This window comes from Cnephaeus nilssonii, assembly GCF_951640355.1.
Source record: "Cnephaeus nilssonii genome assembly, chromosome: 14".
NCBI classification, from domain to species: Eukaryota; Metazoa; Chordata; class Mammalia; order Chiroptera; family Vespertilionidae; genus Cnephaeus; species Cnephaeus nilssonii.
Window position 1 is genome coordinate 57,267,363 of NC_137085.1, and position 14,567 is coordinate 57,281,929.

The following is a 14,567-nucleotide window of genomic DNA, read 5'->3' on the forward strand; positions in this document are numbered from 1 at the left end:
AGCCCACCACCCTGGAGCGCGGGTCCGGGCATTTTCGTGCGGGGAGGCAGCGCGTGGGGGCGCCGCTCTCCAGCAACGGCGCACGCGCGGGCTCGCCTTCCAGCGCCGCCGCGCCGCCCGCGGCCCGGTTCTGCCAATCGGAGCCCCGCGTTCTCCGCGTGCGTCTCCCGGAGCTGCAGCCGCGGGAGGCGGGGCGAGAGGGGGCCGCGGCGGGGCGGGCCGGAGGCGGGCGAAAGCCTGGGAAGCTCAGCGAGGGGAGGGGAGTGGAGTCTCCGGAAGTGGCCGTTGTCAACGCCGTCTCCAGGGGGTTTGTCCCCTTTCAGCCCACCTTTGCTATCCGTTCACCATCCCCGGGTCCTAGACTCAGTCCAGTTCAAACAGGTTTTGCTTTGATTTGACCCCCGCGACCAGCCCGGGCCTGAGATTGGAAGCTGCCCCTGGGGTCCTGGGTGTGCGGTCTGGACCACGGGAGCCCCCGGAGGTAACCGCGGGGTGGGAGGTCTTCGAGGTGAACGACTGGGGCGGGAGGTGTAGAGAGGCACAGGATGGGGGGCTGCAGGGGGTGCCAAGGGAGATCCAGGGTAGTTGGGGACCATCTCGGGGGTGTTGGTGTCCTCCGTGGGGACACGCCTTCCACCCGCCGGGCTGGGCCTCTCCGCCCGCCGGGAGGCAGTTCTCCTCGGAGCATCCCTGCCCGCTGCCGCTGCCGCAGTTCCCCGGGGACTGGGCGGGGACCCGAGGGTGGGACCCCCAGGGTGGGACCCCCAGGGGCTTGGGCTTGGAGCTTCTTAGGTTTACACCTCACGACTGCGGAGCCTAACCTCCCGAGAATCAGCCCTTCGAGGTCAGGGGCCACGTCTTTTTCATTCTTTTTAAAAAAAAACATGCCAGCCACACACTGGATCCTACGGATGTTTGATACAGGAGAGAACGAGTTGTGCTAGGCTGTCTCCGGCAGCTTCTGCTGCTTCCCCTCAAGCACTCCGAGAGACTTAGGACGATCGGCTCTTTTCCCGGGGCTGTGAACAGTCTGCAGGAATTGGGCCTCCTTTGGAGTGTTCTTTATTCCACTATGAAAACTTTCCTAGGAGAATACACACTTCCTCATTTGCAGCAGATCTCAAATGATACTTTGCACGAAAAGCAATTTCAATTGGTTTCCACATCTTAATACATTATAAGGTGACAGTTTATAGTTTTATAGTCTTGGAGAAAAGAGCCCACCATTTTGTCACTTGTTTTATGCAACAGTTAGTGCTTAGTAACAACCAAACGATGGTAGATCGGGAAATGGACATGCTTTCCCCTGAAATAAAGAGGAAACAAAGGCAATGCAACCGAAGAGGAAAGGTGAAGGGGCTAGTTTTAAGTCTGGAGTTTTCTATATAAGTCCTGGCATAGACTATTAGCTGTGACACCTCAGGCCAATCACCTAAATGCCCTAGGCAATAGATTCCCTTTTTTCTTTTTTACTGAGTTCCTTGGGGTGACACTGGTTAATAAAATTATATAGGTATTAGGTGTACAATTCTATAACACATCATCTGTATATTATATTGTCTGTTCACCACCCCAAGTCAAGTCTCCTTCCATCACCATTTATCCCCCCTCTACCCTTTTCTACCTCCCCCCCTCCTTCCCTCTACTAGTCACCATACTTTTGTCTGGGTCTTTGAGGGTTTTTTTCCCCCCCTTAATCTCTTCACTTTTTTTCACCCAGCCCCGAAAAACCCTTCCTGGAATAGACTCCTTATTTGTCAGAACAAGAGGATGGACTTGGTATTTAAAGCCTCATTGAATCCCCGGCAGTTGCTCTGTAGTGTGGGTTCCTGTCAGGGAAGGGGACCTTGGCAGGCCAGTTTTGAAAGTTCACGAGGCAGACTGTCCTATTCTTTCAAGGCTCTGATCATAGGCCTGTTTCATGAGCCAGCTCTTGGAATGGGCAGACTTCTCCTCCTTTCATCTGCTGCTCTCAAATTCGCCTGCCATGCTTTTCATGAAACATCTGTTGGCTCTTTGGGGGGTTCTGTCCAAGGCAGCCTTGTTATTTCCCTTTGCTTTCTTCTCTATAGACACGTTTACTCCTGTGCAGATTTTGTGACTGTTTGTGGCTTGCCCTTACTCATTTTTTTTATTGATTGATTTTAAGAGAGAGGGAGGGAGTGAGAGAGAAACATTGATTGGTTGTTCCACTTATTTATACATTCATTGGTTGCTTCTTGTAGGTGCCCTGACTGGGGATCGAACCTGCAACCTCGGCATATCTGGATGATGCTCTAATCAAATAAGCTATCCAGTGGCCAGGGCCTGCCTTTATTCATTGGTATTTTGTGTTTCTTTTTGTTGTAAATACTGCTCATGATCATCTAGTTTCTTCATCTAGTTACCTTAGATTGGATTTATACAAGCTCCCTCATTTAAATTCATAAGGAAATTAGCCTATAGAAACACAAAGAGACGTATAAACTCACACAGGCAGGGCTAGTGTGAGAACTCATTTTTTTATTTTACCTTTCACTCAACTTCTTTTTTCTTCTTCTTCTTTTTGACCCTACAAGAGCATTCTCAAGCTTCTTATTCATATAAGTTTTCTATTGTCGTATAATAACTTACCACAAACTTAGCGACTGAAAACAGCACCCATTTCTTATTTCTCAGTTTCTGTCAGGAGTCTGGGCACAGCTTAGGTGGGCCTTCTGTCCATTTTACTGGGTTATAGTCAAGGCACCAGCTGGGCTGTGCTCTCATCTGACGGCTTGACTGAAAAGAATCTGCTTCCGCCCTAGTTTGGCTCAGTGGATAGAGCGTCGGCCTGTGGACTGAAGGGTGCCGGGTTCGATTCCAGTCAAGGGCACATGCCAGGATTGCGGGCTCGATCCCCAGCGTGGGGTGTGCAGGAGGTAGCTGATCAGTGAGTCTCTCTCATCATTGATGTTTCTAACTCTCCCTCTCCTTTTCTCTCTGAAATCAATAAAAACATATTAAAAAAATAAAAAAGCATCTGCTTCCCAGTTCACTCGGGTTGTTGACAGGATTTCTTTCCTCTTGGCCTCTGTATGACAGGGATCTGACTTTTCCCTGGCTGTGGGCTGGAGGCTGCTGCAGTTCCCTGCCATGTGGCCCTCTCCATAGGCAGTTCACAGCCTGGCAGTTTGCTTCTTGAAGGCCAGGAGGAGATTGTAACTTCATTCTGCTTAAGACAGCATCTTATAAAACATAGTGTGGTATTCACGGGAGTGGTATTCCATCATCTTTGCCATCTTCTGTTGGTTAGAAACAAGTTGAAAGAAAGAAGCGGGGGGTTTATATAAGAGAGAAACACCAAGGGGCAGTGGTGGGGACCTGTTACATCACCTGTATCAATGATCTGGAAATCGATGAAACATGCTCCTGAGCTATAGAAGACACTTTCCAGAGGACCGCTCAGATGTGTAGATGTTAGATACCAAAATAAAGCACTGAAAAATAATCACTCTCTTCACTTTAGCTTTATTGACACAACTTGGTTAAAATTTGGTAAACTCTTCCCACACTTCTTTGCCCAAGATAAAAACAAAACAACAACAGACATTACTAAGGTCCTAACAGTGTAAATTATTTGCCTGTGAGATAGAGGTTCTGTTTGTGCCTGTTGTGACATATGCACACACGTGTGTCTTTAATCTTTTCACAAAAACATTTTATATACCTGCTTTTGAGCCTTGGACATTGCTTGTAAGTTCTAACTTTTGAACTTCTATTCTGAAGGGAGTTTCTCTGGAGTGACCGCTGGAGGCATGTGGTAAGGTAAAAAGACGGGTTCAGTATCAGAAAAGCTTGATTAAGACCTAAGTGTCCCCCACTTAGTAGCTGACTGCTCTTAGGCAAGTCATTTAGTCTTTCTGAATCAAAAGAGTTTCTATACTTGAAGTAAAGGTAATAAACCGTAGATAAAAGAACTTATGGTTCAATTGTATGTATCAGCTGTGGCCTTGTACAAAGAGCTTGGGCTTTTGAGTTAGATAGTTATGAGTTGAAATCTTGGTCCTATACTAACTACGTGACTTTTGGCAAGTTACTTCTGATCTCTGAGTCTTAGTTTTCTCTGTTGAAAATGGGATCATCTTTACATCTTTGCATCCTTACAGTGTTGTAAGGATCAGAGTTCTATATAAAAAATACCAATTACAGTGCTTGGCACTGTAGTAGGTGCTCAATAAATGAATGACAGTGGTATTTGTTTATCTGCCATATTCCCCAACTTAGTCTGTTAGGTGCCTGGAGAACTAGAATTTCTCTCCCCACAACCAGATCTTGGTAAAAATTACGTCCTCTTTGTCCTGGGTTAGATTTCTGCTGTCAGTGACATGAACCACTGTGTTAAAGGTCCCTTGGTGTCTATCTGTAGGAACCATTAGTTTTCAGGACCATGGTTGAATCTACATCCCAGTTGGCTTATTTGAGTTTCTTTTCTTTCAATGATCTCTCTCAGGATTGTGAGAGCAGGGACAGAACAATTTAGCCTTTTTTTTTTTTTTTGGTCTTCTAGATATCCCTATACACCCACAATTTCTCTAAACAATTCTTTTATTACATCTTTCCCTCAGACTAAATCACCTCCTGTATCACCTACACCCTTCCTTTGTCAGGGATCATTATGTTTTCTCAGAGGTTCTGTGTTCAGTAATAGAAGTTGATAGTTACTGAGCACTGTATATGTGCCATATGTACTTAAATTTCAAATGCATGAGTGAGGTTGATGTAGTTATCCACTGCTTATGGTTGAGGAAACAGGCTCAGAGAGCTGAAGTGACTTGCCCACTGCCACATACTTGTAAAATACTTATTGGAATCCTGTCTCAGATCTCTCAGTCCAAAGCCCATTGTTTCTCTTAGGATATTGGACTTCTGCTGGGGAGATACTTGTGGGATCTTGATATTTGTGCCAGTGTGGACTTAATTAATTATAGTTATCTCTCTGTTTAAAATGTTTACCCAGAGACTCCTTCATACCATAGTTAAGTAATTTAAGTGGTTGGCTCTCTATAATTTGGAGTATGTCCCACAGTGAGAAGGCCAGTGTAAGGGACTAATGCTCTGTCTTTCTTCTTCAATCCCTTAGGACAGGGGTGGGGCACCTTTTTCCTGCCAAGGGCCATTTGGATATTTATAACATCATTCTCGGGCCATACAAAATTATCAGCTTAAAAATTAGCCTGCTATATCTGGTCAAACATTTAATTAATTTACCCCTAATGCCTTGGCAGGGCCAGACCAAAGGATTTCGGGGGCTTTATACAGCCCGTGGGCCGGACGTTCCCCACCCCTGCCTTAGGAGAAGGCCTTTGAAAATTACCATGAGATCTTTTATTTGGGAATACTTTGGTCTTTGATTGTAACATTGCATTAAAAATATTTCATTTATTCAAAAACCTTTGGGAACCCCAAAATAACCCTGGACTTCATTTTCTTTCAGACTGATTTTTATGCCCTACAGATAGGCACTACCTATTTCTTTTCCAGTTCAAGAAGGATTTGTCACTATTTCTTAACAATAATTTTTTATTTTTATTTGAAAATGAAAATAATCTAATAGCATTGCCTTGTTCTTACAAAAAGGAACCTCTTTGCCCAGTTGGCATGGCTCAGCAGTTGAGTGTAGACTTATGAACCAGGAGATCATGGTTCGATTCCCAGTGAGGGCACATGCCTGGGTTGTGGGCTGATCCCCATTGTGGGCGTGTAGGAGGCAGCCTATCAATGATTCTATCTCATCGTTGATGTTTCTATATCTTTCTCCCTCTCTCTTCCTCTCTGAAATCAATAAAAATATAATAAAAAAAGAAGGAACATCTTTTTGACATTTTGTCATTTTTGTTTCTAATCTTTTATTATTATTATTATTTTGTTGTTGTTGTTAATCCTCACCCGAGGATATTTTTTCCATTGATTTTTAGAGAGAGTGGAAGGGAGGGGAGAGACAAAGAGAAAGAGAAACATCGATGTGAGAGAGACACATAGATTGGTTGCCTCTTTCAACTGGGGCCGGGGATCGAGCCTGCAACCCAGGTACATGCCCTTGACCAGGAATCAAACCCAGGACCCTTCAGTCCACTGGCCGACGCTCTAACCACTGAGCAAAACCATCTAGGGCTGCTTCTAATTTTTAAAAAAGAAATAAAACATCATGGCTTTTAAAAATATAAGTATATGTTTGATAGATAATGATTTAAAAATACAAAGAAGTCGAAGAACAAAAGAAAAATCACCCATAGTCTCAGATTCACATATATAACCATTGTATTGTTTACTATTTTAACAGACTTTAGTCCATCTGACCTGTAAGTCACAGACATCTTGGACAATTTTAATCATCAATAACAGTGAGGTATTTCGCGAAAGAGTTGGAAGACTTAACCATGAGTTTAAACACTTCAAGTAATGTTACTGTTGATACCCAAAGGTAAGCCTCCAGTCTTTTTCTTTAGTTGAGGATTGCTTTTGGTTGCAGGGCACAGGGAGAAGTCAGTTGGAGGGACTGACTAAGAATTCTCATGGTATGGTAGGGGAGTAGGAATTTCATGGGACTGGAGGAGCAGGAAGGATGCCCCTGGAGACCTTGTGCTGCAGTTTGTGCTCCTTTGTTAATTGGTCCACAAAAGTCAAAGTGTCTGCGCTTTCTTTCATCCCTACATATTTGCTTATTCTCTCTCACCTTTCTAAATCTTTTCCTCATATTTATGCTTATTCACATTTGTGTGTGGTGATTATTTTGGCTGACTGTAATCTCTCTGATTCTAATCCTTCGCTTTCCTCAGTGCCGTAACTCTGGTCCACGACTTCTGTAGCACCCTTTTAGTTTAAGCTCCTGTTGCTAACTGCTTCTTCTTTTTTAAAATATATTTTTATTGACTTCAGAGAGAAAGGGAGAGGGAGAGAGAGATAGAAACATCAATGATGAGAGAGAATCATTCATCGGCTGCCTCCTGTGTGCCATACACTGGGGATCGAGCCCACAACATGGGCATGTGCCCTGACCGGGAATCGAACTGTGACCTCCTGGTCAATGCTCAACCACTGAGCCATGCTGGCCAGGCACTAACTGCTTCTTTACTTGGAGTTTACATTGTAAGAATTGCTACTGCTCATCTTTTTTTGCGCCATTGATATCTGCTTTTGGGTGACGTGCCTACCTTTGGTTTATTCACCTCTAATATGAATAGTATAAAAACCCGAGTCTTAATATGAAAATGAGCCATCTTGTAGAGTGCAACCCAAAGTGTGGTTACAAATAAGTAAGTACAGAAATTGAAAGTAAGTGTTCAGAAACTTTTATAACTGTGTAACAGAGTAATCTTCTGTTTGTTGAATCTATACTAATAAAAGGGCAATATGCAAATTGGTTAGGATGCCCTCACAGTAACAACCAAACAGCAGGCTGCATGGGGCGATCAGGCTGGCAGGGTGGTTAGTGAGGGATGACCAAATGACCAAACAGCAGGCTGCATGGGGCGGCCAGGCCAGCGGGGCGGGGGGGGGGGGGCAGTGAGGGACGACCAGGCCGGCGGGGGAGGGGGGCAGTTGGCAACGACCAGGCTGGCAGAGGTGGGTAGTAATGGATGACCAGGCCAGCAGGTGGTAGGCAGTTAGGGGTGACTAGGTCGGCAGGGGAGGGCAGTTGGGGTTGACCAGGCTGGCAGGGGGGGCAGTTAGGGGCAATCAGGCCAGTAGGCAGAGGCGGTTAGGGGTGATTAGGCTGGCGGGGGGGTGGGGTGGAGGGGCAGTTAGGGGCAATCAGGCAGGCAGGTGAACAGTTAGGAGCCAGCGGTCCTGGATTGTGAGAGGGATGTCCGATTGCTGGTTTAGGCCCAATCCCAGGGATTGGGCCTAAACCAGTAGTCGGACATCCCCTGAGGGGTCCCGGATTGGAGAGGGTGTAGGCTGGGCTGAGGGGACCCCCTCCCACCCCCATGCATGAACTTCGTGCACTGGGCCTCTAGCCTAAGAATAAAACACTTGGGGTTATAGTTTATGTTTTGAAAATTTCTTTTTTAGTTATTCATTTAAAATATATTTTAAAAATCATGATGGGGGGTGAGGGCATGTATGGGTGTGGGGTGGGGGGGACAATGGTAAGATATGTACACATATAATACCTTAATAAAAAAATTTTAAAAAAATCATCATGAGTTAGGTGGTGGGAATAATTTGAATAGTCCCTGCTCTTATTTAGTTTGAGAAGAGCTTATCTAGACCATCTTTCAGCAAGGATGTGTGGGTGGGGCAAGTACTATGACTAATATGTACTTTACCTATAAATAGGGTTTGCTATGTAAACATTTCCTACCTATCTTTGAAAGCTACTCTAAATCCTTTCTGAAGCAGGGTTGGGAATAAATGAATAGGATATAAACCTTTTACTTTGCTAAAATTTCATCTCAAAGAGGATTTTTCTTTTATCAAATGTGGCAAGGGTCAAGAGTGAGGTCTCATCAGCTTGTTCTCCACCACCACAGGTGAGGAATATGGTTCAAAAACTGCTAAATAGAGGATCTTTAAGATTCCTTCTTGCTCTGATATTCTATTTCATATATACATATATGTGTGTATTTTAATGCAAACAGTACATGTATTTTTAGAAAAATTAAAAAATACAAATGAAAAATAATAGAACTACTTATAATCCTATTACTTTGAGTTAACTACTACTAATATTTTGGTACATACTTGTCCGTACCTTATCTTATGAACATAGAAATGTATAAATATACTAGAGGCCCAGCGCACGAAATCGTGCGCATGTAGCTCACCTCTGCTTGCTGCTGCTCGCTGCCCCGCCCGCCGCCCGCCACCACGAGCCACAAGCCGCCCTGCCCTGCCCGCTCACTGCCGCAGGGAGCCACGAGTAGCCCTGCCCACCGCCATGAGCTGCTGCTCTCAGGGCGGTGGGGGGAGCGGGGGGAGGGTTGGAGTAGAGAGGGAGGGATCAAGAGGTGGTTAATGCGGTCATTCTGGTCGTTGTGCTTATGGTCCCTGGCCTTTTATTATATAGGATATTTGAAAAATTAGAGTAAATGTTTCACTTCACATTACTTAGTATCCTGTCTTTCAATTTTGGGGGGAACATCTTACTATATCAATATACATCTGCCATTTTTTTTTATAAACTTTTTTAAAAAAATGATTTCAGAGAGGAAGGGAGAGGGAGAGAGAGATAGAAACATCAATGATGAGAGAGAATCATTGATTGGCTGCCTCCTGCACGCCCCTACTGGGGATCAAACCCGAAACCGGGGCATGTGCCCTTGATTGGAATTGAACCTGGGACCCTTCAGTCCACAGGCTGATGCTCTATCCACTGAGCCAAACTAACTAAGGCAGATCTGCCATAATTTTTAATGGCTATGTTACTCTTCAGAATTCTAGAATCTGGGTAAATGAAGTTATTTAAACTCCACTATTTACCACTAATCTACTTCTGTTTCTATAGATTGGCTTTTTATGAACAATTCACGTAAATGGAATCATACAATACAAGGTCTTTTGTGTCTGGCTTCTTTCACTGGGCATGTTCTTCAGGTTTATTATGGTGTAGCATTTATCAGTACTTTCTTTTTAATGCTGAATAGTATTCCGTTGTATGCATATTCAATGTTTTGGTTACCCATTCGCCAGTTAGTGGACATTTGGGTTGCTTCCACTTTTTGATTATTATGTTGTGAACATTTGTGTACAAGTCTTTGTGTAGATATATGATTTCATTTCTCTTGGGTAGATTCTTAGGTATAGCATTATTTTACCTTATAGTAAACTTACGTTAATTTTTTAAAGAAACTTTCAAATTATATTCTAAAGTGACTGGGAATCGAATTGTGTGACCTTCTGGTTCATAGGTCCAGGCTCAACCACTGAGCCACGCCGGTCAGGCAAAAAACCCCTACACAAACTGTTTTAAAACGGGCAAAAGACCTGAATAGGCTTTTCACCAATGAAGATATATAAATGGCAAAAAAAAAAAAGCACATGCAAAGATGCTCAACTACATTACTCATTAGGAAAATACAAATTAAAACCACTATGACACATCGCTTCACACTCACAAGAATGACTAGAATAAAAAACTCAGAAAATAAGTGTTGGCGAGGAGGTGGCTAAACTAAAACCCTCATACACTGCTGGTGGAAATGTAAAATGATGATTGGAATCTCACTGTGTGAAACTTTGTGTTTGTGGCATTCTCTGTTTTGCTGGAAAACTTTTAGCATCAGCATTTTTAGGTCTTTCCACTATGCTGGTTAGACTATCCAGGGAGGACCATTCCAATTTCTTCTTGGTTGCCATTGTTCTGGCAGACAAGAAGTATTAGAAGACCAGGGTTCTCATCTATTATATACATTTTTACTTGAGTCTCTTGATTTTAGTATGGATCCCTTAGCTCTGTGGTCGGCAAACTGCGGCTTGCGAGCCACATGCGGCTCGCGAGCCACATGCGGCTCTTTGGCCCCTTGAGTGTGGCTCTTCCACAAAATATCACGGCCTGGGTGAGTCTATTTTGAAGAAGTGGCGTTAGAAGAAGTTTAAGTTTAAAAAATTTGGCTCTCAAAAGAAATTTCAATCGCTGTACTGTTGATATTTGGCTCTGTTGACTAATGAGTTTGCCGACCACTAAGGCTTAGCCCATTTGTATCTGATGTCTCCAATCCAGAGACCTTCTGTTTTATCCTGTCCAGGGAATAAACCCCTAGTATCCTGCCAGAGTGGGGAAGAGATTGGTACTCAGTTGTATGGTGTATAAGGTAGAGGACTTGATCTCCTTATTAATTTGGTAGACTTCGAACCAGTTCTGTTTTCGGCTCTGTTTTCACCTCCATTTTCAAAGGTGTTGCCAATGATCTGAGCTTGTTGGGACTCTGGTGTAAATCAGGTTGCTTTCCCCACTGTTGACTTTGAATTTAACTCTCATACGTGCATCAGTTACCACTTGTCCGCCTGCTTTCAATATTTTATTGCTATTGGCTCATCTTCTGTGTTCTTTTTTCTTGTGAGTTGATATCTCTAAATTCTCTTTACTGTTGTTATTATTTTAAAAAAATATTTTAAAATTGATTTTTGGAGAGCGAGAAACATTGATGGGTTGCCTCCTGCATGCTCCTTCCCTGGGAGTGAGCCCATAACCCGGGCATGTGCCCTGACCAGGAATTGAACCGGCAGCCTTTTGGTGCAGGGGACAACACCCAATCAACTGACCTCCACAGGCCAGGGCCCTTTGCTGTTATTTTAATTAAAATTTTAATTTTGGGGAGAGAGTGCTTTAGCATGCCCTTTTAATTCATGAATCTATATTCTCTTATTTATACTTTAAAAAATATATATATTTTATTGATTTTTTACAGAGAGGAAGGGAGAGGGATAGAGAGTTAGGAACATCGATGAGAGAGAAACATCGATCAGCTGCCTCCTGCACACTCCCTACTGGGTATGTGCCCACAACCAAGGTACATGCCCTTGACCGGAATGGAACCTGGGACCCTTCAGTCCGCAGGCCGACGCTCCATCCACTGAGCCAAACCGGTTAGGGCTATACTTTTTCTTTTTGTAATATGTATTACATATATAATAAGTAAAATATTTTAAAGAGGTAAAAAAGAAAGAACTTAGTCTCTTGCAAAACTGCCCAGCTTGTGATAGGATCAGCCTTAAGTACCAATCTTGACCAATGTGGTGATTTTCTAATGGACAGTGGTTTGTTTCTAGTTGTATACTGTTTTGCATTTCTACCTAGCAATCAACATCTTTTACTAGATTGTAAGTTTTTTTTTTTTGGGGGGGGGGGGAGGGACAGGACCGTATCATGTTCTCAGTGTTTTGTTTTGTTTTGTTTTGAAAAATAGTAATTAGAAATACCAGAAGTGCTGGAAATATACTTATGGAGAATTTTATTTTATTATAATCTCATTTTATAGGTTGAAGAATGTCTCACCTGATGTAAAACAAATGTTTAAAAGTGAAGCAGAATTGGATATTACTACTGATTTCAGAAAGAAACTCCATCGTGCTAAGAGAGAAAAATTAGAAATAACAACTAAGCACAATGCAGAGGTAGAATTTATTTTCTTATTCAATAATGTTAAAAATTGATTAATTTAGATTCATTTTGCGCTGGTCCAGTGGCTCAGTTGGTTGGAGCCTCATCTCTTACACCAAAAAGGTGGCGGTTTTGATTCCTGGTTCCGATGGGTACAGGAGGCAACTGATTGGTTTTTCTCACATTGATGTTTCTCTCTCTCTCTCTCTCTCTCTCTCAAGTTAATAAGTAAAATATCCTCAAGTGAGGAATTAAAAAATTAAATTCATTTTATATTACAAACTCTATGTTTAACACTTATCACCATAACATTTTTGTGCTTAAAAAGGTACTTAAAAAGAAAATGGATTTTTTTAATATAGTGGAATTGTATAGGAGTATTAAAGTAGAAATTTAACTAGTTATTATCTTTATTTGTATGTTGTCTTAATTAATAGGTAATCTTGATTAAAATATTGATGAAAGCATTGGTGACTAAAAGATTTGCAAATTAGACATTTTTGAAATCTTAATGTAGGTTTCTTTGGTCTCAGTCATGCAACAATCTCTTAAACAAGGAAATTTGAGTATGAAACTTTTAATCTCTGTAATTTATAAATTTTTAATTTTTTATATTACTCTACCTTTTATTTTATTAGTATGTGTGTATGTATATATGTATTTTATATGTATATTAGAGGCCCGATGCACAGATTTGTGCACTGGTGGGGTTTCTCAGCCTGGCCTGCAGGGATGGGCTGAAACCGGCTCTCTGACATCCCCCGAGGGGTCCCAGATTGCGAGAGGGCTTAGGCCAGGCCGAGGGACCCCACCAGTGCATGACTGAGTTCGGGAAGGAACCGCAGGAGGGCTCCCGGGCGTGTTTGGCCTGTCTCACCCAGTCCCTATTGGCCAGACTCCAGCAGCAAGCTAACCTACAGGTGGGAGTGTCTGCCCCCTGGTGGTCAGTGCACATCATAGTGACTGGTTGAATGGTTGAACTAATGGTTGGACACTTAGCATATTAGGTTTTTATTATATAGGATGTATATATTCCAAGGACAGTAGTTATCTTTTCCTGTAAATTAACTTATGAATTATACATTTATGTCGCTTCTGTCTTTTTCTGTTTGCTACTTTTTCTCTTTTTAAATCTTACTCATTCTTAAAGCTCAGCTTAGGCAGCCTATGTAGTGAAAAGAATATTGACTTTCACAGATTTGGATTCATTCTTGGCCCTTTTATTTATAAGATATGTGACCTTGGGCAAGTTGTACATCACTGGTTTCTTATTCTGAAATGTTGGTCCCAAAAGGTTATTGTGGTAATTAAGCAGATTTATAAAGTGCCTGTGCACTGTAATAGTAGCTATAATTTATTGACACTTAAGTATAAACAGTGTGTATTTCTTCCCTTTTTACTAAATTCTGATGCTGTTCTGTCAGGAAACCTTTTAAAGCCTCCCTAGGTGACACTGATCACTCCTTTGTTTGCTTTTCCAAATGCTGCTGTTGCAGATATTTTAGAGTTAAAACATTTATTTCATGCTTACCTGCTCTTCTTAGTCTGTAAGCTTCCTGAGAGCTGAAAGCAGTGACCAGGCTTTGTCTCTCTGTCTCTCACATGGCTTAGGCCCTCAGCAGCTGTGTGTTGAATAAATGTTTGAAAAATGATGTTTTTCTGGGTCTCTAAGGAACAGTGAGAGGTTTCTGATTAAAATAACAAGCAACGCATACATGATTGTTTTATTTGTATTTTTAATGGCAGATGAGGTAATTTTAAAATGAGGTAATTGAAGTAATTGCTTTTATTTACTTATAATATTACATAGTGAATATAAAGTGGCATTTGTTAAATTTATGCTAATTGTTCATAATCTCCAAAACTTATATTTTAAAACCAAATGTACATTAGTGTCATGATAATCATATCATTTATTTACATTAAAAATATTCTTTTATGTATTTTTGCAGTTATCAGATTTCTCTTAGCAGAACACACTATTTATTGTCTTTATTTAATAAAAATGTTTTGAAGCGTGTTCACATTAAAGAGATGGGAAATTATTTCAGGGAAGAAAGAATTTTCTCAAAATAAGCAATTAGAATTGGTTCAATGCCAATTTCATATTACTATTTATTCTTATTGTTTCAATTATTTGTTCAGATGATTTTACTTATATAGTAATTTTTTTCACTGCATAATCTCCAAATATGCCTTTTGTAAAGCAAGGCAGAGATGAATAAAACTATCTAGCCATCCAAAATAAGGACATATATAGGGTGTCCCAAAAAATGTATACACACTTTGAATGATTATAAAGGCAGTGTTTATAACAGTATATTTCATTTTCAAAATTGAGCTATCAGCTTTTAAGTGTGTATACATTTTTTGGGGGACACCCTGTATTTGCCTTATCAGATATTCGTAGTGCTAATACACATTATGGTAGATGATTGGCACAAAATGTCTTTATTTTAATTTTATTATTTTTAAAAATTTAATTTACTGGGGTGACATTGAT

The 14,567-nt window shown here is 41.7% G+C and overlaps 1 protein-coding gene across 3 annotated transcripts in view; it reads left to right on the forward strand.

Annotated features, from left to right (window-relative positions):
- The first annotated feature begins 255 nt into the window (after positions 1-255).
- The window catches only part of CCDC171 (coiled-coil domain containing 171), a 253,621-nt gene continuing 239,309 nt past the window's right edge, over positions 256-14,567 (forward strand). For 2 of the 3 annotated variants that reach the window (XM_079790672.1, XM_079790674.1), the window contains exons 1-3: positions 256-481; positions 6,302-6,442; positions 11,943-12,078. In XM_079790672.1, the coding sequence (XP_079646798.1) occupies positions 6,399-6,442; positions 11,943-12,078 (180 nt within the window). In that variant the 5' untranslated portion in view covers positions 256-481; positions 6,302-6,398. Of the gene's footprint in view, positions 482-2,225; positions 2,324-6,301; positions 6,443-11,942; positions 12,079-14,567 lie in introns of all 3 variants that reach the window. The other variant, XM_079790673.1, reaches the window with a different exon arrangement.